Source organism: Apus apus, chromosome 3 (assembly GCF_020740795.1).
Source record: "Apus apus isolate bApuApu2 chromosome 3, bApuApu2.pri.cur, whole genome shotgun sequence".
Lineage (NCBI taxonomy): Eukaryota > Metazoa > Chordata > Aves > Apodiformes > Apodidae > Apus > Apus apus.
Genome location: NC_067284.1, coordinates 36,056,257 through 36,077,817, shown reverse-complemented (window position 1 = coordinate 36,077,817; position 21,561 = coordinate 36,056,257). Strand labels below are relative to the sequence as shown.

At 40.3% G+C, this 21,561-nt stretch overlaps 2 protein-coding genes across 7 annotated transcripts in view; one reads left to right on the top strand and one right to left on the bottom strand.

The window, feature by feature from the left end:
- L3MBTL3 (L3MBTL histone methyl-lysine binding protein 3) overlaps nt 1-4,202 on the top strand; it is an 82,115-nt gene extending 77,913 nt beyond the window's left edge. For all 6 annotated transcript variants that reach the window (XM_051615289.1, XM_051615288.1, XM_051615285.1 and 3 more), the window contains one exon: nt 2,307-4,202. In XM_051615289.1, the coding sequence (XP_051471249.1) occupies nt 2,307-2,450 (144 nt within the window). In that variant the 3' untranslated portion in view covers nt 2,451-4,202. The remainder of the gene's footprint in view (nt 1-2,306) is intronic.
- A 1,405-nt stretch (nt 4,203-5,607) lies between these two features.
- The window catches only part of SAMD3 (sterile alpha motif domain containing 3), a 29,484-nt gene continuing 13,530 nt past the window's right edge, over nt 5,608-21,561 (bottom strand). Inside the window, exons 6-10 of the mRNA XM_051613826.1 lie at nt 17,011-17,172; nt 8,781-8,984; nt 8,241-8,412; nt 6,512-6,594; nt 5,608-5,883 (exon numbers count right to left, since the gene is read on the bottom strand). Of these exons, the coding sequence (XP_051469786.1) occupies nt 5,608-5,883; nt 6,512-6,594; nt 8,241-8,412; nt 8,781-8,984; nt 17,011-17,172 (897 nt within the window). The remainder of the gene's footprint in view (nt 5,884-6,511; nt 6,595-8,240; nt 8,413-8,780; nt 8,985-17,010; nt 17,173-21,561) is intronic.

Below are 21,561 nucleotides of genomic sequence, written 5' to 3'. Positions count from 1 at the left end.
GTACTCACTCTGTGAGCATGCCAGGCATGCATTTCTGGTATCTGAGAAAGTTGCTATGCTGGAGCTGTCATTAGGAAGGGATAGGGCTTTTAGGTACAATAGGTCTTTGTAAGTTATGTCAGCTAATTCTTTTCCACTCAGAGGTTTTTTGCTCCTGCTGATGCCTGGTTTCTAGAAGGCTGTTTGATGGCAAATTGCTAGTGTGAATAGTTCAGGTGCTTATCCCAGCCACCTGAGTGGGCAGAGACTGATACTGTAATATGCCAAGCCAGCCATCCTTTTAAGTGAAGAATAATTGTGTCCTTAAGACTTGAGAAGCCACCTCCTGAGGAAGAAACAGAGAGATGCTAATCTCCTGCAGCAGAAGTTTTTAGATAGTGCTGTAGATCGTAATGACTATTACAGCTGCATATCAAAGGACTGACAGACTGCATCTCTGGGCATTTTGCACTTGCTTAGATGTCAGGCATTTTACAGTTGCTGCAGGTATGCAGGCCTAGAACATCCCCCATGTCATTTAGGGTGTCTCACCAATGAATTGAAGATCAATAAAACCTGGTGTGTTGCTGTGGGAGGTGCCACGGAGATGGATGAATCCCAGACACTTTCATTTTCAGCAGTGTAAGAAAATACTTCCCCTCTTTAGGATTCAGCCTCTCAGCTTTGTCTGTGAGTAGTATATTAAATCTTTCCCAGTGAGGCCAACTGGCATGGACTGGTTGGCCTCAGTAGGTCTTTCAGGAGGTGGAAGGTGCTGGTTCAAACTTAGGCTGTGGAAGTGAACCCTTATCCTGCTTTTGTGAAGATGCTGCAAAAAGCTGGGCACCCCCACATTCACACGCTTCTGGATCTGAGCCCACCCAGTCTGGCTTTGTGCACAAAACAAGTAGAAAGTATTTGATAACTTCATGATGCTGTTCTCACTGCAGTGTTCCTCCACTTACAGTGCTGAGGTGTACCTCATAGTCTTCCTTTGCAGTGTGTCTGATTCAGAAAGCTTGTCTTCTAGCCCTACAGAAACTTAATTACACACTTTATATTTCAAATTAGTATCTTTAAGCCTAAGCAGTGCTCTTGATTTAACCACAGTTGGGTTTTAGGCCTAGCTGTCCTGCTTATGTTGCACTGAAAACTTAATGCAGATACCTAAGTGACCTGAAGTCTACACAAGAAGAGTGCGCCCCATTGAAGCCCATGGAAGCGAGGGCCTTGCCTTGTGGTTCATCATAGAATCATCAAGGTTCGAAAAGACCTTCAAGATGATCAAGTCCAACCATCCACCTTAAAACCTCTAACCACTAAATCATCTCCCAAAGCACCACGTCCACCTGTTTTTCAAACACCTTCAGGGATGATGCCTCCACCACCTCCCTGGGTAGCCTGTTCCAAGGCCTCACCTCTCTTTCTGTGAAGGCATTTTTCCTGATACCCAATCTGAACCACCAGTGATGCAGCTTGACCCCATTTCCTCTTGTCCTATAGCTAGTCACTGTGGAGAAAAGGCAAACACGCACCTCTCTACAACCTCCTTTCAGGTTGTTGTAGGGAGGAATGAGGTCTCCCCTCAGCCTCCTCTTCTCCAGGCTGAACAGCCCCAGCTCCCACAGCCTCTCCTCATAAGACCTGCATTCCAGACCCCTAATCAGCCTGATTTAGCCCTCCTGCTGACAGAGAGATTGGCTTACAGAATAGTCACTTGCAACCATTACCAAAACAGCAATACTACAAAGCTGGCAGAAAAAAAACTCAAGTGTTTTGAAAAGTTGTGTTTGTGTCAAAGAGGCAGTTTTGTGTAGCCTGCCCCCTGTTTACACCTGGGACCAAATTTGTTTTAATTTGTTATTTAATAAACTGAAAGGTGTCGCCTGAAGGGGGTTCCAATTCTGTAGTTGGGAGTGAAATCCAGCAGACTACTTATGGAGGCTTCCATAAAAGGAGTATTTTAGATGTTAAAAAAGTGTTACTGTGCTGCATTACAGTTGAATTCTATTTCATTTACCTGTTTTCCTTGTCAGTAGCTTTTATTTTATACTGTCAGTATAAAAGGAAGAACTGGTTATCTAAAAATTAGCCAGACAGTTGTTTTCAAGCAGAAAGCTGATCATCATCCTGTTCTTTTGGAGTAGCTGATCTGTCTGAAGGGTTGAAATCCAAGCTATCCTGAAAGCATTTGAAAGTGTTTGTATTCAGCTGTTCCTTTACACTGTGTGAAATTGCTGGGAGTTTTCTTTTCATGTTTTCTGAAATGTCTGTACTGCTGCACTGTCAGACCTGCTAATAGCTTTGTGTATTATCTTCTTTTAAAGCAAATTGATGGAGAAGCATTTCTGCTAATGACCCAATCAGACATCGTCAAAATAATGAGCATTAAACTGGGACCAGCCCTAAAAATCTTTAATTCCATCCTGATGTTCAAAGCTGCAGAGAAGAACTCACACAATGAACTTTGAAGATAGTGGAAAATGTATAGGAGCCAGCTTTCTCCCCTGGAGCTCATGTTTTATTCAAAGCACAAAGACTTGCTAGAACTGTTGAGTAAGGACTCTCAGAAAGGAAGGAATGTATGTTCAGCACTGGTGGACTATTTATATTCTCCTCGAGCCAGTACAGATCTGAATCCTGGGAAGTGCTCAACCTTTTCAGAAGGTACTGTTTAACAACAGAGTCAGCTAGGCTTATTTACCAAACTAAGGGCGCTGTTTCTCCTCGGACAGCTAGGAGCCCTAACTTTCTCTGGGTATCAAGAAAACCTTCATGAATTATTTATGCTGTATTATATAAGGGAACATTGATATTTTCTAAGAATTCTTAAATACTACTTCATGTACCCATTTTAATTTTCTGAAGCTTTTACTTCATACTATCAAAATAAAAAACGATTAGCCAAAAATTAGGCTACAGGTAGCCAGATGGGACTGTTATGGCTGATACCTATTTGTGCCATCATTTAAAAAGGAAACACTTAATGTTACATATGTGACACTTTATGCTACAACGTATCAATTTACGGATTATAAAACTGTCTGTTTGCGTGTAACAAAACAAACCAAACCTTGTTGGGGTTGAAATTATAATGCTTTTTTGATAACTGAATGTTTTTACTTTTGCACGATTACAAAAATGTTACGTGAGTTTTTCCACCAGCATCTTTGATGTATTTTACCAAAAGATGAGTATAGAGAAGGCTGCAACTGAAAAATAAAGTTGGCTTCATAGAAGACTTTTCATTTATGCTGCGTAACAGAGTCTCAGGCTTTTACATGTAAGCCTGATACAGTCCTTCAGCACATGAAGGAAAATACATGTATTTTTGAGGTAAGGATATTAGCAAAGAGAAAAACATACTCATTCATGCACATGCCAGTCTCCAGTATGGTTACCACATCAGTGGAGAAAACCAGTGTGCTAAAGCCAGGACTGCTACTGTGGCTTCATATTCAGCATAGGTTTGTTTCCCCAGTGATGGGAGAAGTATTTCACCCACTACTTCCTAGTTGGAAAGTCTGATTTATAAATGAAGAAATGAAGAAAATGAAGGGGGAAAGACAAAGCACAGAGGAAAAGGATACTTAAATGTGTGTGGTGCATCGCCACCCCTGAGGTGGTGTAAAATGCATGATCTCAGTGGGTCATTGGCAGGCTGCAGATGCCACCAGCAGGTACTGAGGTGAGGCAACCTTCTTTCTCAAAGGATTACTCTAATGATTTGTCAGGGAAGGTCATTGCAGTTGATATATATACATAAGCTGTAAACCAGATGCACTTTAAAGGGAGAAAGCCTCACTACCTGCATGTTGAGGGTTGTTCCAGAATGGTACTTTTGCAAGAAGAGAGAGTTGGAGCAAGATTTTTGGCAGCCCTTTTAGTGCTGTGATGGGCTCAGCCTTTAGAGCTGAGAACAAGCAGAGCATTTCTGTTGAACAGAGCTGGAAGAAGTGTACATCTTCCTGCAGGTTTTGCAAGACTGTTTGTTGGTTGGAGTTCCTTAAGATTTCAAGAGCCCTCTGTGCCCCTTCCAGATCATGTAGGTGACTGGTACCTGCCATACGAGGTGAAACAGGGTCAGTGTGAAGTAAGTTGCATTGCTCTGCTAATTTCCTTCCATAGCATTGCATAAATAATATTTTTACATTTTGTTCAATATTTGTACATTCAGATTGCACTCTTACTGTACCACAATACAAATAAAACCTGAACTGGAACAGTCTGTTACAGTTGTGTGTGCCCAGGATTCCCAGATGAACCTGTGTGTTCCCAAGGGTGGTGTGGGGTAATTCTGCATCCTAGCTCAGTGTGGCTGTCAGTTTAAATGAGCAACTCGGCTACTGCTGTCTTCTTCTCCCTAAGCACTCCTCATGCTCACAGGCCACTTGCTGTCACTATCAGAATACTGTTTTAGGACTTGGATTTTGTCACTGACGGCAGCTAAAGTTGCCCGTGGAGATGAGTAAAATGCCAAATTCTTCTGTTTTTCTTTCCTTCTCTCCTTTCATGTAGTTGATTTTCCCCCAGCCTCTGTCTCTCTCTTGTGTGCCAGCTCAGTAGCTGGCAGTGAGAGCCAATGAAGAGATCTGCTGCTTGACAAATACTACCTGCGGATGTTAACAGCTCACTGAATTTTTTTATATTTACTTCCAAAGTACTGTGTTTTAAGAAATGGGTTTTAATTAATGTATTTTGGAAGATGTATGATAAACCTCACTTATGCTGCAGAGCCCAACCTTTTATTTACACGTTTATCACAACAGTGAGGACATGCATAATCCTTACTTTTATATCCCATGTGAAGAGGTAGCTCCCATCTGTGTGGGCAGTTAGGAGAGTCACCATGTGGAGAGGGCTGAAGTGTTCTGGGGAACAAATTCAGAAAGAGAATGAAGCATCGTCTCCCTGGCGCCAAAGCTGTGGCTGCAAACACACATGGCAGCATCCCAGGGAAGTCATTCTTGCTACGTGAATACTTGCTACTTTGCTCATCTCAAATCCCTATTTAGCAAGTCCAGGAAAATAAATATTAAAATACTTTAAAATATTAAAAATAATATTAAAAAGAAAATAAGGTTTAATGCATGGAGAAAATAGTGCAAACTCATAATCCTGCAAATTACAAATCAGGCCCTCCATTTTAAAACAGGCTTTCAGTGATCATCGTATAATGAAATGGTGGTAACAAGTAAATCCTTAATTTCTGCCACTTCAAAACATCAAAGGGATTTGCATCTGAAGCAGTGAAGTGGTCACATGAACTCACAAGTATGTATATTAAATGTGGACGATTAAACAACTATAAAAAAAATTAAGTTCTTCATATGGAAAAACAACACGTGACACATGCAGTAATCTAGAAATTTTTCATAAAATTTTAATATCTCTAATGCCTCTAGACTGCTGTAGAATTTCCATTTAAAATAATGAAAATGGTTGGGTTTAAAATTTTTTGGTTTAAGTAGCCAGTACAACAGAAAGATGGGCATTATTGAAGATAACAGAGTTACATACAAACATACATACAAACACACTTTCACCAGAAAGAATGGCACTGATTGTTCTGCACGACAAAGGGTTTTATTTTGACAGAATGTCAAACGCTCCCAAGAGGGGTTCCCCTCAGGTATTGGGAACCTCCAGCCCTCCCTTTAGCAGGGTGGGGAGGGATGCTGGGCTCCTCACTTCAAAGACCAGCGACTCCAGGAAGCTGAGTGTACTGTGGATTCTCCTTGGGCAGGGGATATGGAACACATGAAACGCAGCCAGCAGTGCGGCCAGGGCCATGGGGCAGTCATCAAGCTGGGCCAGCTCTTCTCTTTCCACATATAGTGCAAACTCACATGAAGTCACATTGAAGGGGTTTTTTACTTCCAACACTGGTGTCACCGCCTTCACCTAATTTTTTTTTTTAAAAAGAAGCATTGTTTTAAATGATGTTATAGAATCCCAGAATGGTTTGGGTTGAAAGGGACCTTAAAGATCATCTACTTCCAATCCCCCTGCCATGGGCAGGGACACCTTCCACCAGACCAGGTTGCTCAGAGCCCCATCCAACCTGCCCTTGAACACTTCCAGGGATGGGGCTTCCATAGCTTCCCTGGACAACCTGTTCCAGTGTCTCGCCACCCTAAATAATTTCTTCCTAAATTTCTTCCTAAATAATCTCTCCTCTTCCAGCTTAAAACCATTACTCCTTGTTCTCTTCCTACAAGCCCTTGTAAAAAGTCCCTCCCCAGCTTTCCTGTAGCCTCTTCAGGTGCTGGAAGGCTGCTACGGGGTCTCCTCGGAGCCTTCTCTTCTCCAGGTCAAACAACCCCAACTGTCTCAGCCTGTCTTCATAGGAGAGTAAGCATAGTAACACTGTGTTGAATTTAGCTAATATTTCTATAAATATTTGCCTTCCACTCAAAAGGTAGGCTAAGGGCATCCTTTTCCAGGAACTAAGCTGAGCCATCAGAGGTGATGTGCCTAGGCAGCTCATAGGAGGAGGAGAGACCAAGACTGCTGGTGCTCTGTCTCCTACCTTCTCGTTCACTGCAGCAAACAGACTGGAATCATCTCCAAAAACTTCTGGCAAGAGTAAACAAGCAGCAGTCATTTTCATATCTGTCAAAGGCAAGGATTTCTACTAAATTACAAATGAATATGTTTCAGCACTGCAGTATCTTTGCAGAAGAGCAAGCAGATTGCAGCTGATGAAACAGTTAACAGCTCAACAGGAAATGTGTTCTTCAGACCATTTTGAAGAGTAGTTTGTAGTGAAGGTTTAGATGCCTCAGCCGCTGGCAATGGGGCAGTAGTATTCAAATAATTCATGAGACAGTGCTACTCAATACTACAGTTAAATTTTTCTCACAATAAACAAGCCTTTGGATTGCTTCTAGTGGAGTTTGCCGGTTGAGTAACTCACCTGCCCCCAAAGTCTTCTCTGCCCAGTAAATCAGACATCTCTGGGGAGCCCTATTGCCAGAGAACTACACTTAGAGGGCTGTGTGGCATCCACTACCTCTCTGGTTCCCCTATTAATGACTAACATCTTTTTTTGCAGGTCAGGCTTCTGGTAGGGTGAGTTTTACTGAGCCTTTCTTGTCAAGCATTTATTATCTAGGTGCCAGAACAAGTTGTTGGTAAGAAAAAACAGGAAATTAAAGGCCTTGGGACTTCTCTGAGGTGTGAGTTAAAATCTTTGTAGGTGTATTGTATGAGAAAGGTGTATTGTATGAGAAAAAAGGCAATTACTTACAATGCCCGTAGCTTTCTGAGGCCAAAGGTATGAGAAGAAAGTCCATAAAGCCCTTCTGCATTAGGTTGTTTGGTGACTTTTCTTAATCTATCAGGAGCTACTGACTACTCGTGTTTTTAAGCTTAAAGGAAGAAAACACCCATATTGTAATCCCCTCTGCTTACTTCTGTAGGAAACAACCCAGTGATAAAGGGAGTGAAACTGCTGTAAGAAATACTTGTTCATTCTGTCGTCTGTGATTTGGAATCCTGGGATTAGGCATGTTTGCCAGAAAATGACAGTCAAAGGGGCACCTCTCACAGAGCTAAGCTCAGGCATAGGCATCTATGGCTGCAGCTGGGGAAGAATAAAGTTTGTGAGTAACTCGTTTGATCTTTTGGGCCTGCAGAAAACCACACTCAGACTTTTCAGACTGAGAGAAGCTGAATGGCAGCAGGTGCTTGCTCCCTTGCAGCCAGTGGGCCAAACACATCGAGGTGGCTGGACCTCTTTGCTTGAGTGTGGGACCTGCTCACCAGTTTGTGCACTGGGTCCTCCAAGGTATCCCTGCAGAGACGGGTACTTAAAACACAGGTAGTGCTAACCACTTCAGTTATTTCACTGGGATGAAGACTTCAAACACAGAAACAGTACCTCACTTTCTAAAGGAAATAATCTCTTTTTATGGGACTGCTTTTCTTTCTAAACCAGAAAACTCCTTTTCTGCATGTATTTTTAGAAAATAATCTACACTCTTTCGCATATCAAGAAATACAAAACTCTTATTTTAAGGAAGTTGCTAAATTAATCAAACCTGCAATCTTTTATTCAATAGACAAATTTTGATACCTGACTTAATTTTCCTAGTAATTTATTGACTTTTATTCTAATGCTTCCCCATACTGTAAATTTTTCAAGAACTGTTACATTTTAAAATGTTTTTGCAGCAAAATTAGAGCTAGATTAGTTAGATAAGTAAGAACAATAAGCTGCAAAAAGCCTGATACTCAGAGCATAGATTTGTACTGACATTTCAGAATGTCTTCCTCTGTGTGCAGTTTCAGATTTTCTTGCAACATGATGTTAATCGGATTATTCCTCACCACATACAAAGATAATATGTTTTCTGAATAAATCTCCAAAATCTCAGCTGTTTTCTTATAAATGTCCATGTGTGTGAGAAGCTGGAACTCCCTAAAAAGCTAAAAGAAAAAACTGGTATTATTGCAAGCAACAGAACCAAACTGAAAACAACACATGAGGTGCATGCTTTGAAGACAGGGTAAGACTAGCTGATTAAGATTATAAACTAAGGGAGATGGTTTTATTTCTTTTCAAAACAGATTATACCAAGTAACATCAAAATACTTCAAATCACCCACTAGTGTGTGTGGCATGTTTAACACAGAACTGGTGAATCTTTTGAAGTGGATTTAGCAGCAAAAATATGAGTTAAAGAGAATAGTGTTGATGGATATATCACAGGGAACATCCAGAAAAATACACGTGTATGGCTTTATCACATCTATAACATAGAATTCAATGCCATTATTTGAAATAGCTCTATTACCTGATAAGGGCATCTTAAGAAAGGAAATAATCCAAGAATGTCTTTTAAAGGTGCCTTATTGCTGATCATCTTCCTCCGTATTTCTATTGTCACATTCATTCTGTTATCCACTTCTTTCCAGTTCCTCTGAGTTTTCATATATTCTTGCTTAAGCCACTTAATGTGTACATCCATTGCACTGCCTGCAAGGTGAACAGGTTCTTCCTATTAAGAAATGAAGGACAGAATTGTAACAAATCAGCTACCCTTCTTGAAACCTGATGTGGTTTGTGGGATTTGAGGGTAGTCAAGCTCAGCATCAATTACCTGTAGTGTGGTTTCAGTACCAGCTCGTGAACTCACCCTCATATTCTAATAGTTATTTTAAGATCTGTTTCATATCATATAATAGCTATCAGCCAAGTCTCCCAAGCTGAAATTACATATTTGAGGACATTAATGAAATTCCTGTGCCTGTGTCTCGTGTGCCTAATTTGTGGTTTATTGGAAATTAGCAGGCAGTTCTAATGATGACGCAGTGTTTAGAAACATTAGGTCTGTATTGCCAAGAGAAATGGTCTTTTCTTGCTCACACAGGTCCTAAAAACACAACTAACTCTCACATTTACACAACTGACATTATTTACCCCCAAGGAGACCAGCTGAACCAAGAAAACTCTTAATGGAAAACATTATTTGAGTGGCTTGGCTGTTAGTGTTTTCAGTAAGTTATTTTGTACTTCAAAATATAATTAACAGTTTTCCTCAAAATCATTATTATTGTCCCTGCTGTAGTTCCAAAATCAGTAATTACTAAGAGGAGGAGTGACTATCCAGAGCAATACATCTGTGGCAGTAGCCTGGAGCTGGTTAGTTTATATCAGAAGATGCAGTGACTGTCCATTGAAACAAGCTGAGATGCAGTATGAGATGGAGCAGAGCAACACTGATACATTATTCCTACAATGACCACACTCAGGCTGCATTTACACTGGCTTTTCCCATACACATTGCCACTGGTGCCACTGTGGTCTCTGGCAGCAGTGGCCTGGAGGTCAATGGCAGAGGGAGTTGAGACACTTCTGTTTCCCAGAACATTCTGCCTTAGAGCTGCCAAACATCCAACATCCCAAACTGTTTCGCAGTGCTCTGTATGTGCAATTAAAACATTCCAGCGTAATTAACATCCTTTCCTAAATTGTGCATGTGGTATTCCAAGAACGATTGTACAAGGGACACAATTAAAAAACCATCTCCTTCATAGTGTATATCCGTAGATTTCAACAGTCATTGGAAGCACAGAAGGAAATCAGCCCGGCATGCAGGACAGTTCCCCTACTGGTACTTCTGTGAATGGGCAGAGAGGTCAGATGATTTAGTCCAACACCCTTCTCTACCTGGCTGAGAGGGGTGCTGGGAACAAGGATAAAGTAAGGACAACTGCCAAGTGGTACTTCCCCTGCATCCTGTCAGGACTCCACTGAACTGGTGTTATGTCTTTAATAGCCTTCAGAAGATTTTTTTTTTCTTCCATTACTTCGCCCAGTCACCTTTCCAACTGTAATAAAATCATACCTTCCACAACATCCTGTGTTAACTATGCACTGCTAGAAGAAATACCTTCTTTTGTTTCTTAGCTACTGCTGCTTCTGCCTTCTAATTACAGTACTGGATCCAATACCTACTCACCATCTCCTTGCCACTGCAGTTTTACAGATAAGTCATATTCTGTCCTCAGTCACCTCATCTCCAGCCAAGACCGCTCTAAGCTATTTAATCACTCCACATAATAACAGCTGGTCCATACTTTCAGTTACCCTTGTTATTGTCTTTGCCCGATTTCTAAATTCCTTTATGAAATGAACACAGTAAAACTTCAAATACTGTCTGAGATGCTGGGACACTACAGGTGCATACAGTGTAATAATGCACTTCTTTTTCTTTCTTTCTTAAATAATTCTGAGCATTCATTATACTTTCTGGGACTGCTGCTTAGCAACATGCCAAATTTTCTTTGGCATAATGTGAAAATATCATTTGTGAATGGTAATAATAAGCTCAGAGCTCATAATTGTAAATGTTGTCAATGACTAGTTTTTCACCTTGTGCCTTATTTTACATCTGTTACTACTGAATTTTATCTGCAGGTGTTTTGCCCTGTCACTCAGTAGCATGGGGTCCTTCTGCAATTCTTCTGTCTTTGTCTTTAGTACCCTTACTAGCATCACCAAATGTGGTCAGCCAACTATTCCTCTTTTTCCACATCATTTAGAAATATATTGATCTGCATAAACTAAGCATTAATAATATTTTCCACTGTAAAAACCCCAACTGTTTCTGCCTTCTTGGTTCTTTTAGCTGGTTATTCCTGCAAGGACTTTTCTGCTTATCCCTTTTGATTACACCCTCTAAGAGCTTTTCAAAGGCATGTGGTGAAATCTCCTCTGAAGTTTAAGTAAACTATATCAGATGGATTTCCCATGGCCTCAGGGTTGTTGAACACTTAAAAAAACCTAATGAATTTATGAAGAATTACTTATTTTTACAGAAACTTCCTTGATTCCTTCCCAATATGTTCATCTGTTGGATCTGCATTACAGTTCTTGCCAATTTGGCCGGTAAAGACATCAGGTTTCCCTGGCTTTCTCCTGAAACTCTAGAAACTGGCATCAAATTAGCTACCTCCAACTTTCTAGCATCATGTTCCATGAGAGAAATTGCACATCACGATTAAGTAATTACCTATTTTATCCTTGGACATGTCTGAAAATTTTGCACAAATATAATCTGATCCTGGGAATGTGTTACTGCTCTCTTCAAGACGCTCATGCTTTCTCACACGTGCACAGACACAAACTCGGACTGTTGTTTAGGGTTTTTAAATTACATTATTGGGGTAATTAAATTACATTTATGTCTTTTACTCTGAGCAAGAGCTAGTTTGAAGTCTCTGACTCCAGACAGCTCTGTTACTACAGGCTTCTCTGGGGGGTCTGCTTCCAAGTCTGTAGAGCAGGATCTTCTTCAGCCACCTGATGTGGAGCACAGCTGCTCATTTCCAGGGGTGCTGTCACCTTCAGTGCCTTACTTGCAGAGGCAGGAAAGCAAAACAAACAGCCCAGTGTGCTGCAACCACAGACAAACTGATTGGGTTGCTTGGAAACAAACACCAAGGAGAACCAAGTTGTGACCTTTAGTCCATCTTATCTCCGTCCCCTTGTCAAGCAAACACCACTCAAGTTGATGGACTTTCCATGTAGTCAGCTCTGCCCTTGAGAGCTGTGGAAGCCTAATGACATTATTAATTAGCTAAATGAGACCATCTGAAATTTTTGTAAGCATCAATGGCCAACTACCAATAGAAATACATACGGCAGTGGTGTAAGGAAGAATTGCTGTCATACGTGCCAATTAGAAAAATGGTAGAAAAACAAACTTTGTTGTGTAAATAATTCATTACATTTGAGTAACACAAGCAAAAGTCAGTATTAAAATTGGTTTTCTTGCAGCGTTCAGCCTGCTCAGAGCAATCACTAGATTTTCACCTTTTTAAGCTGCACTTTTAGGCTGAAGAAGGGTATCAGTAGTTCTGAGCTTTAAGCTCTGTAACCTAGTTTGTCTAAAGTAATACTTTCTGTAATAGCTATTCATACCCAGCCATAAAACACAGCTTAACACTTCAGTCAAATAATAGAGCTCCAGAAATGTACCCAGCCTGGGATTGCACCCTTTGGACACCAATTAACAACAGTTTTTTACTAGCCTTAGTAGTCACTGGTGTTTCAGAGTTTACTTTTTATTTATTGAAGTGCGGTGAAACCATAAGAAAGAAAGTACTCTGGGGACAGGCAATGGTAAGTATAATGTAAAACACTTGGGCTGTTGTAAAACTATGCTGCTTGCAATGGTAGAGCAAGTGAATACTGAGTTCTGGGGTTGGCATTAGCGATCAAAGTTGCTATGATTTTGGGGACTCCTTGTTATGTACACAGTGGCAGATTTGTGCCTTTCATACCACATAATTTCATTTTGTCTCTGGACAGTTTCATTCCTACTAGTGTATATAGTGCTACATACAGATTAGATAATTGGGAGGATAAATTTACTGCATCATTGCATATTTCTAATTCCAACTGATTTAATGCAGGTGGTGCACATTTATGGGTCAACAACAGAAAAGAGCAATGGGACCTCACTCATGCACTAAGTCAGATGGCAGTGATTGTCTTTTGCAGAACAAGTGTGGAATTAGGGAATTGTGGATTTAGATGTTTGTAGATTAGTAGCCGTTTTCAGTCAATCTAGCTGAAAACCTAAAGGGCAAAACATTCTGATTTATGGTGTTCATTATTTCTAAGCATAGTTTCATTCAAACAGAATCTCAGGGTTTCTGATACAGCAGGAAAGTTGAGTTTTACACAAGTTATTTCTGATCCCATGATTTATTAGATTCTAACACCAAAAGGAGTTTTCGCTTTTATTAAAAAATTACAAAATATCATGCTTGAAGCAGAATGTGTTCTATGTGTAACTTGCTTTGTAACTCAGTTTCCATTATCTTCAGCCCTTCTTTCTATTTTGCAAATTCTCTTTTTCTTTTCTTTTATTCTTTATTTCTAGTAAAGTGCAATGAATGAGTATGCACTCGGTCACACCTAAATGCAGGATTCATTTAGAATGTAAGGTAAGAACGGTAACTAAGAAGTGTCTTTCTTTTGGGGGAAAGAAGTTACCTCAGGGAGAGATCATTTTGCAATGTATTTTAAATGTTACTGGAGAATGAGTTCAAGTGTGATATAAAATCTTTTGTAGTTAACTTTAACAGTGCTGGTGTGAACAGGAAAATCTGGGTTGGGAAAGCTGCTACTTGACTGGTTTATCAGGCTCTCACATGTTGATTTAGGGAGGACTCTAGATCCTCTCCACTTTAATGACAGCACAGCAATATTCCAGTAAAATTGTGACAATAAGGTTAAACCTCAGTTATTTCAATAGGAAAGTAATCCTATTGGAAAAGTAATCCTATCTAGACTGAAGCCAGGATCTCCTATCTCAATGTCTGAAGAAAAAGAGCCAAAGGTGTGTGCAGGAGAGAACTAAAAAAATAGCCTTTTTAAATGAGGAATCCTTCATTCCTGAGGTCACCCAAACTTATCTAGCCAGATGTTCAATTGTGTAACCAGTAACACCCACTTATCTTGCAGTGAGGAGAATGTTAATTGGTGATCCTTATTTTTTTACATAGAATTTTCTCTTATCTGGCAATATACATGTTTTATTTATACCATAAATATTTTTTTTAAATAATGAAAGTTAATTTTTTTAAAAAAACAATCCTTCTGAAGGAAATGCAAATTTACCTCAATGCTTTTGAAAAACAAGATACCTTTTTGTTGTAAGATCCTGAGAAAAACTGCAGAATAGATAAAAAAGCCAAAAGGATGCAGAAAGGAAGTTAAGGAGGTAAGCAGAGAACATTCAGCATTTGCCTGTCAGTGTAACCCAGCCCTTGACTGGGGGATGGTCCTGCCAAGGCTCTCAGCCCTTCTGTTGGATTCACAGGCAAAGGGTGACAATAGATGGAGGCCTCCACATGAGTGCTGTATGTGGCAAATAGGCCCAGTTATCTGCAAACATCTACCACCATCTTAACCAATGTGTTGTCAGAGCTTGTTTCTCCTTTTCACACCTTACTCTAAATTTACTTGTGTGACAGTTTCAGAGAAGCCTCACTGGCCTCACAAACTGGTTGTCAAAGAAAGTAAGAAACTGGAGGCATTAGAAGAGGAGGGACTGTACACTCTCTCTCTCTCCACTGCTGTTGAAGATCGTGAACTACCAAGAGTCTTCTAGGCTGCTACAATCCCTTTACATTCAGGTAACAAGATATCCTTGCATAGTCGCTTTGCTGACAGGTTTTCTCATATAACGGCTGGGATGGATTAAAGGACCTTCATGCAGTTGCACAGATATAGCACTGTTCAAGACTGACAAGATTTCAAAAGTTCTGAAAGGCACAATTTGCTTGTTGGTCACCACCCCTGAGATGACTAAGCCAGCATTTGAGCCACCTGCTTTCATTATATGGAAGCCAATCACAAACAGCTCCAATCACACTTCCCTCTCCAGCTCCTTTTGCCTTTTGAAAATCCTCTGGCCAAAGATGCACACCAAGAGTGTTCTATCCTCCTATTCCTTCTGGCTCCCCTAAGTTTAGGGCCCTTCCTGTAATAACTGCCTGGAGGTGGTTTCTCTCATAGCCTGAAGGACCATAAGCCAAATAATTCCTTAGGTCAGAGGAAGAGTTTTATGGTGCCACTCTGATGCTAAAAAAAGAATAAGGAGACTGGTCAGGACAAGACACTGGATGTCTGCCTTAGCAGAAGTCCAACCCTGGCTGCAGAGGGTAGACTGGCTTGCCTTTCTTAATGATTTTCATGGTGTGATCACCCCTCTCATGGAAATTACCTTCCATTTGCAGCAGATTAAGATCATTATCATTTCAGAGCACTCTCACCTGGATTACTGCAGCTGCAGGATACTTGCCTGACTGCGGAAAATGACTGAGGATTCTTACTCCATAGACAGAAAATTAAGGAGGCCTTCCTGATCAAATTGTGAATAACCCTCAGACATGGAGGCTCATATTTATGTCTGTATTGGGCACAGTCCAGCTTCTTTCTAACAGTTGTTCAACCTGATGAGTGGGGAGCAACATTTTAAGCAAAATTTCCTTTGGTGACACACACCTCCAGCAGGGGTTTCTGTGCTTACTTGCAATCACTTCACAGCACTGAGCACTGCACTTGCTCAAGACCTGCCCGATGCTGCTAGCCACTCTAAAGCAAGTACACTCATCACTCCTGCTTGAATATAAGGCTCTGTAATGAGGAACACATCAACAGATGTTTTAGAGAAACTGGAGGAGAAAGCCAGATGTTGCATCTGGAAGCAATGCCCTGCACGAGAGGCCCTGTAATGCTTGTGCTGTGTTTGGAGGAGAAATGCTTGCTGGCTGGTAACAGGGCTTGGACAGACAGAGGGGCAGACATCATCTGCAGCTCTGAGCACATCTCTAAACCTCACAGGAAGCTTGTCTTGCCAAGCAACATTTTTTTCACATGATGAAACAGAAAGGATGGTCAAGGATTTTATATGTAGTAATAGCTTCATTACTCTTTTGATATAAAAACAAATGCCAGCTATACCAGTAAGCAATTTCCTATTGGTAAACAATCTTTTTATCAGTGTCCTACCATTAACTATCTAAGATTGCACTGACACAAAGTACATTTGACAGGGTTACATCTTAGGACTATTCAGAAACTAAAGCCCAGTACAGAAGTCAGCTGTGTGGCTGCTAAGTAGGTCATCTGCTGGGAGCAGATGTGCTCTTTCATCTGCACTGCTTGCCAGTTGGCTTTGACCTATAATGCCCTAACTGTCCTACTCTGGTTATCTAAGTGAGAGCGTGGAGACACAAAGGGTCTAGGAATCCTTGACTGATGATTCTCCAAAGGTCTCCTTTACCTGGAACTAATTTCCTACTCTTTAACCTTAAAAAATCCTGATTTATTGGCTTCAAGCCCACACAAGGTTGATCCGTTATTCCAAACTTGTAAAAGGGTTGAAGGCCAAGGGATATGGCTAATGATATTTTGAATATAATTTTGTTTTGCCTGCAGTATTGGCTTCTAGACAAAACGTTTTTGTGGGTTTTCTTACATTAAGACTCCTTGTTTAGCAGTTTAAATTTACCACAAAGTAGTTAGTACCAAGGATTGGCAGAAAGGTGCCTTTATGTAGTGTTCCTAAGTATACAGAATGCAAAACCCCACACTGCATTTGTTTAAAAGAATATTAAACAGTCATCTTTTTCAGCTATGCACATTTCTTGTGACATAATTTAGTAACTCAGAGCCAGACATACCTGCTTTCAATGTAGAAACATTTAAAACTAAAAAGGTTAATGACTCTCTCAATTTTGTGGGACTCATTCTTAAGCCCTAATAGGCTCCATAAATGTTAATCCTTGCATTTATATTTATATTTATGATACAGAAAAATGGAGAGAAGAAAAAGAAAAGCTGTTCAGGGATACTCTGTCTGGCTATAGGATAAACTCTGTACAAAATAAGCTTGAATAGGATAAGATCACTCTGTTCTGCCCTTTACTGGCTGGTAGCCTCCCTGTCAGCAGAGCAGCTGAAAGACACAAAACTCACTTTAGCACCAAAAATCTTACTTCTACCTGCACCTGGACATCATCAGGCTTGTTTTCAGCAAATGCAGATTTCCTGGTCTGTCCTCGCCTGTGGCCATACTTGCATTTGTACTTCAGGACTTGCTCATTATCTTCAATAGGTCTCCGCACATATTTGAAACGATCTTTAAGGGCCCGTTTCCATAGCAACTGCATGGGGAAAAAAAATCTGTCATTACCAATGTCTGTCAAGATTTTGCCCCACTCCTAAAGCAGGTCACACTTTTTTTATCTAACTTCATTTTATAAAAAAGTTTGTCACTACACAGAAAAAGATTTGTAGGGTGGCATCAGGATACTGGTGGCTTCTGGACTGGAGGAAGCACAAGCACCTGTGGTGGGTGACTCTATGGCAATTAAATAGCATGACTACTGGCATGGTTTGTTAAGGATGACAGTAACTGAACCAATATAACCAGGGCTGCCAGTGAAACTGCAGTTTGCTTTCCTTTTCTCAGCTCTTACTTTGGGATATTCCATTCATGACATCAGGTCATGAAACTACAAAGTGAATCAGATCAGCTCACCAATGGCAGAGAAAACTAATGTTGTTGTTGGGGTTTTTTGCAAGTTGATTATTTTTCCTGTACCTCTCACAGCATCTGACTGGTTGTGCATTTGTATGATTATTATATCTAGCACAAGGGAGCAGGAAGGACACAATGGGACAGTCCTTTTTGCAGGGAGTCTAAAGTTACACTGGATTGAGTGCATTATTAAACTGAAGTCAAATCTGCTGAATTAAGAGGATCATTTAAGTAGGTCCTTGTGTTTGTAAGACTTCCTCAAGACTTGTAAATTGCAACTTAAAGGCAGTTATGCACTGCAAATGGATGAAGTCCCCATTTAATGGAGCCATTCATCATTCCTTGGCAGCCCAACTTCTTTGTGCATCCTTATGGACAGATGGCTGTTCACCTGCAGTGGCAAGACCCAGCCCCGCCAACTAGCAACACGTGGGGAAGCAAGTACTAATCCAAGGCTGCTAAACATTTATTCAGGCAAAACCTGCAGTCATGAATACTGAAAACGTTTTGTCAGATCCTCAAAAGCAAATGCTTATTCCAGTTATTTAAGGGTTTTCAACAGTCAGAGGGGAAAAAAAAAGTAGCTGGAAAAGTGCGTGTGACAGGACATGTCAAGAGAGATTCAAATAGCTGCTACCCCATTTTCTAAAATTGACTCCAATACTATACTCACCTGATACTATACTCAAGACATATTAAAACACAGTAAAAATAGAAGAATTATTACTCCAAATTTCTTACCAAAATGGTGTCCTTTATTAGTCAAGCTCATGTGACTTTAAGGGTTAACTTTGGTGTAAGGCAGAATTCGGTAAAAGTAGCCAGCAGTACAGTATCTTTCCTTGCAGTGTGTCTGATATGCCTGCCTTCCTCACCCATGGGACACAGATGGAAGGATCTCTCAAGAGATGGTGATTAAAGCAGTGTGACCTTGCCTTCCTCTTGCTGAACATGATGCTTCCACCTCCCAAGTCTGCTCACTGACCTACAGCTCCTAGAAGTAAGAGTTCCTTTCATGATGAGAAGTGATTGTGGAAGAGCTATGAGAATACAGCTCCTGTGGCATCCACCTCAGCTCTTCTCGGGTAGACCTGGGCTGGTCAGGGCAGGTGTGCCCTTCCTGGGGGGATACTGCCAGCCACATGTGAATATCCAAGAACTGGGAAGAAAACAAACCTATCTGTATTTCTAATACATGAACTTCAGATTCTGACAGAACAGGAGTTATATTGTCACCGACCTAAGCATAATGATTAGAAACACAGCACAACTGCTCACCCAGTCTTCTCCTGGGGCATATTTGCAACCTTAACTTGAGTATTACACTCCAGCACTGCTTTCAAAAGGTGACCACGTCTTAAAAATTCCATTTGCTATCTGCCTGAGCCATTAAATTTCTAAATATATTTCCAGTTCTGGCCCAATGCATTTACATTGTGATGCAAATATTCCCGAATTATACGCTTACCAAAATCTCTTTGGAACATCATTGTTTTAAGGCTTTTTAAGAAACAAGCAAACAAAACCCCTTAGTTTAACGCTTCTCTAAAGTGTTCAACAGTTGCTAAAATATTTTAAAATGTGACCATCTCAGAATACATTACCAGCTGACAATTTAAATATCCCCTTAGTTGAGTTTTGTGCAGCTTCTTTCTTTTGAAAACCCTTGTTTGGCTAGGAGGCATTTTTGCTTATTCTTCCACATGAAAGAATATGCTGACACCTATACAGGTTTAAATATCCCTCAAACTTCAAAACATTCAGCTGTTTCATCCTCCTGTCCTCAGATAAAGTAAGAGTTTTAACAATGTCTGTTTCTGTAATAGGATTCTCATAAGCTTAGCCAAGTCCCTTCTCGCACACCTATTTCATGAATAAGACTGCAAGCACACACATTTATGTGGTTTCCCTAGCGGGTAATGCATCTTCTGAAAAGAGTGCTGTTGTTCTGTTGTTACCATTTTTTAAGCTGATAACTTTATTTTCTACTAATTCGCCCTGCCACCCCCCAGAAAAAAAAGGAAAAAAAAAAAAAGGTTTACAACATTTGTAAGGGAGCAGAAGGATTAGTCTGTGTCTATCTGACATAGGAGGGAAAGGATTACACGCAGATTAAAAACTGCAATTTAGTAGTGAATAATCATTTAGTGTGCAGTGGTTACATAAACCAGGCATGTCAGCACCAGGATCCCGGGCTCCACCAGTGTCACGGCCCCGCTTGGCAGCTCCAAGCTCCAGGGAGCTGCTTACACAAAGCCCCTGACAAGCAGTGTGGATGGGAGAGCCCTCCCTTTTCCTTTCTCCTGTAAAGGTTTCTTGAAACCATACCACTTTCAACACGTTGGCTGAAATGAAATAAAGGCAGTGACTCCTTCCAAATTCCTTGTGGAAGGAATAAATACAAACAGAATATATCTTGCAAGTGGTCAATAAAGTGTCATGCCCATTTTATTTTGACTACTGTGACTATGACCTTGGCTTTTTCTGTATAACCTCTTGGTGTGTAACTACTTACAAATGTTGCATTGGTTACATTATAGATCAGAAATCTAATAATCTGTTCCATGATTAAATGGGGATCATTTCTTTTTAATGTTGTACGTGTTAATTGAAAACATAATGGGAAAAATTCCTTAGGTAACCACTTTAAAGCACATGTTTCCAAAAGCTAATCTTGGAACTAGATGAGGAAATCAATCTCATTCCAAGTGCTCCATATCGGTTGTACTCGATGATCTTAAAGGTCTTTTCCAACCTAAGTGATTCTATGATTCTATGGATCTATTAAATGAGTTTTGCCTTTAGTAAAATATTATTTTTCTTTAATATTTATAATTTCAGAGAATTCTTTTTCAATTCCTGCTTCTAGAGTGACCCAGTAAATAAACTTCTTTTTAAATTTATAATACAGAAGTGGCTTATTCTCAAACTTATTTGTAAATTTCTTAATTTAGGATCGTTATCCTGACTATGTTGCACTGGACAGACTTTGTGAAAGTGCTAATGGCACTGAGGCTTTCTTTTCCCCAACTACAAAATTAAATGGGAAACCTAATGAAGAAAACAGAACTATGGATAATCTACTACTAAATCTTGACATGCCAACCCTTTAATGACCTCTCATTGCAACAGTATGAGATTGGAAGTGCTAGGCTAAGTTTCTACATACTACACACATTTTTTAAATCGCTTGTTTAAAATAGTTTGTAGTTGCAAATGAAGAAGTGTTCCGTATTTTGGGAACCAAAAAAAAACCAAACCAAACCAACAAAAAAAGTGAAGACACTTTTCAACAAAAGATGAAGGAATGGTGATCAGCCATTTTTTGTGTTGTTGTTCATTTGTTTCTTAGAGGTATATGAATTCAGTTTTACTACAAGCCTCATGTTAAGTAGCTGTGCATATGTTGTAGGGTTCGTTTTAAGCTGTTGCTGTTGTCACACACAACTATCTCAGATCAAGAAAAAAGAAGTATTTATAGCCTTTACAACTGTGAAGGAAGAACAGAATGTCTAACAGTAGGGCCAATAAAAAGAATAATTCATCCTCACCCCCTTCTCCAAACTGAAGCATGCAGACATACACCTTCAGTGCACTTTTTTCCTGCCTCAACCCAGGCAATGGGAGAGGGGCTGGCTCTGAAGTGTGTTAGACTAGCCATATTGCAAACTGTTCATTCCAGCTTCCTCACTTAATTACAGTGGTTCTTTCCAGATATACTTTCTATGAAGCATGAGAGAAATATCAAAAGGTAAAGAGCAACTCTGACATCTCTGTGCCATTATGCAACTTCTGGGATCAACGTGGGAAGCAATGAGCCATTTCCCAAAGAAGGGAGTTATTAGCAGTTTCACTCAGTCTATGCTCCTGCTGCAATGAAAGCCCTTTGAAAACCTAGCTTAAGAACCTCTGTTTAAAAACAGTTTTTGAAAGTTAAAAGCTGAAAAAGTTCTTTGGACTGGCCTAGAATGTCATTACAGCTCCCCTTCACAAAGGGAGCCAGGTGAAGCCA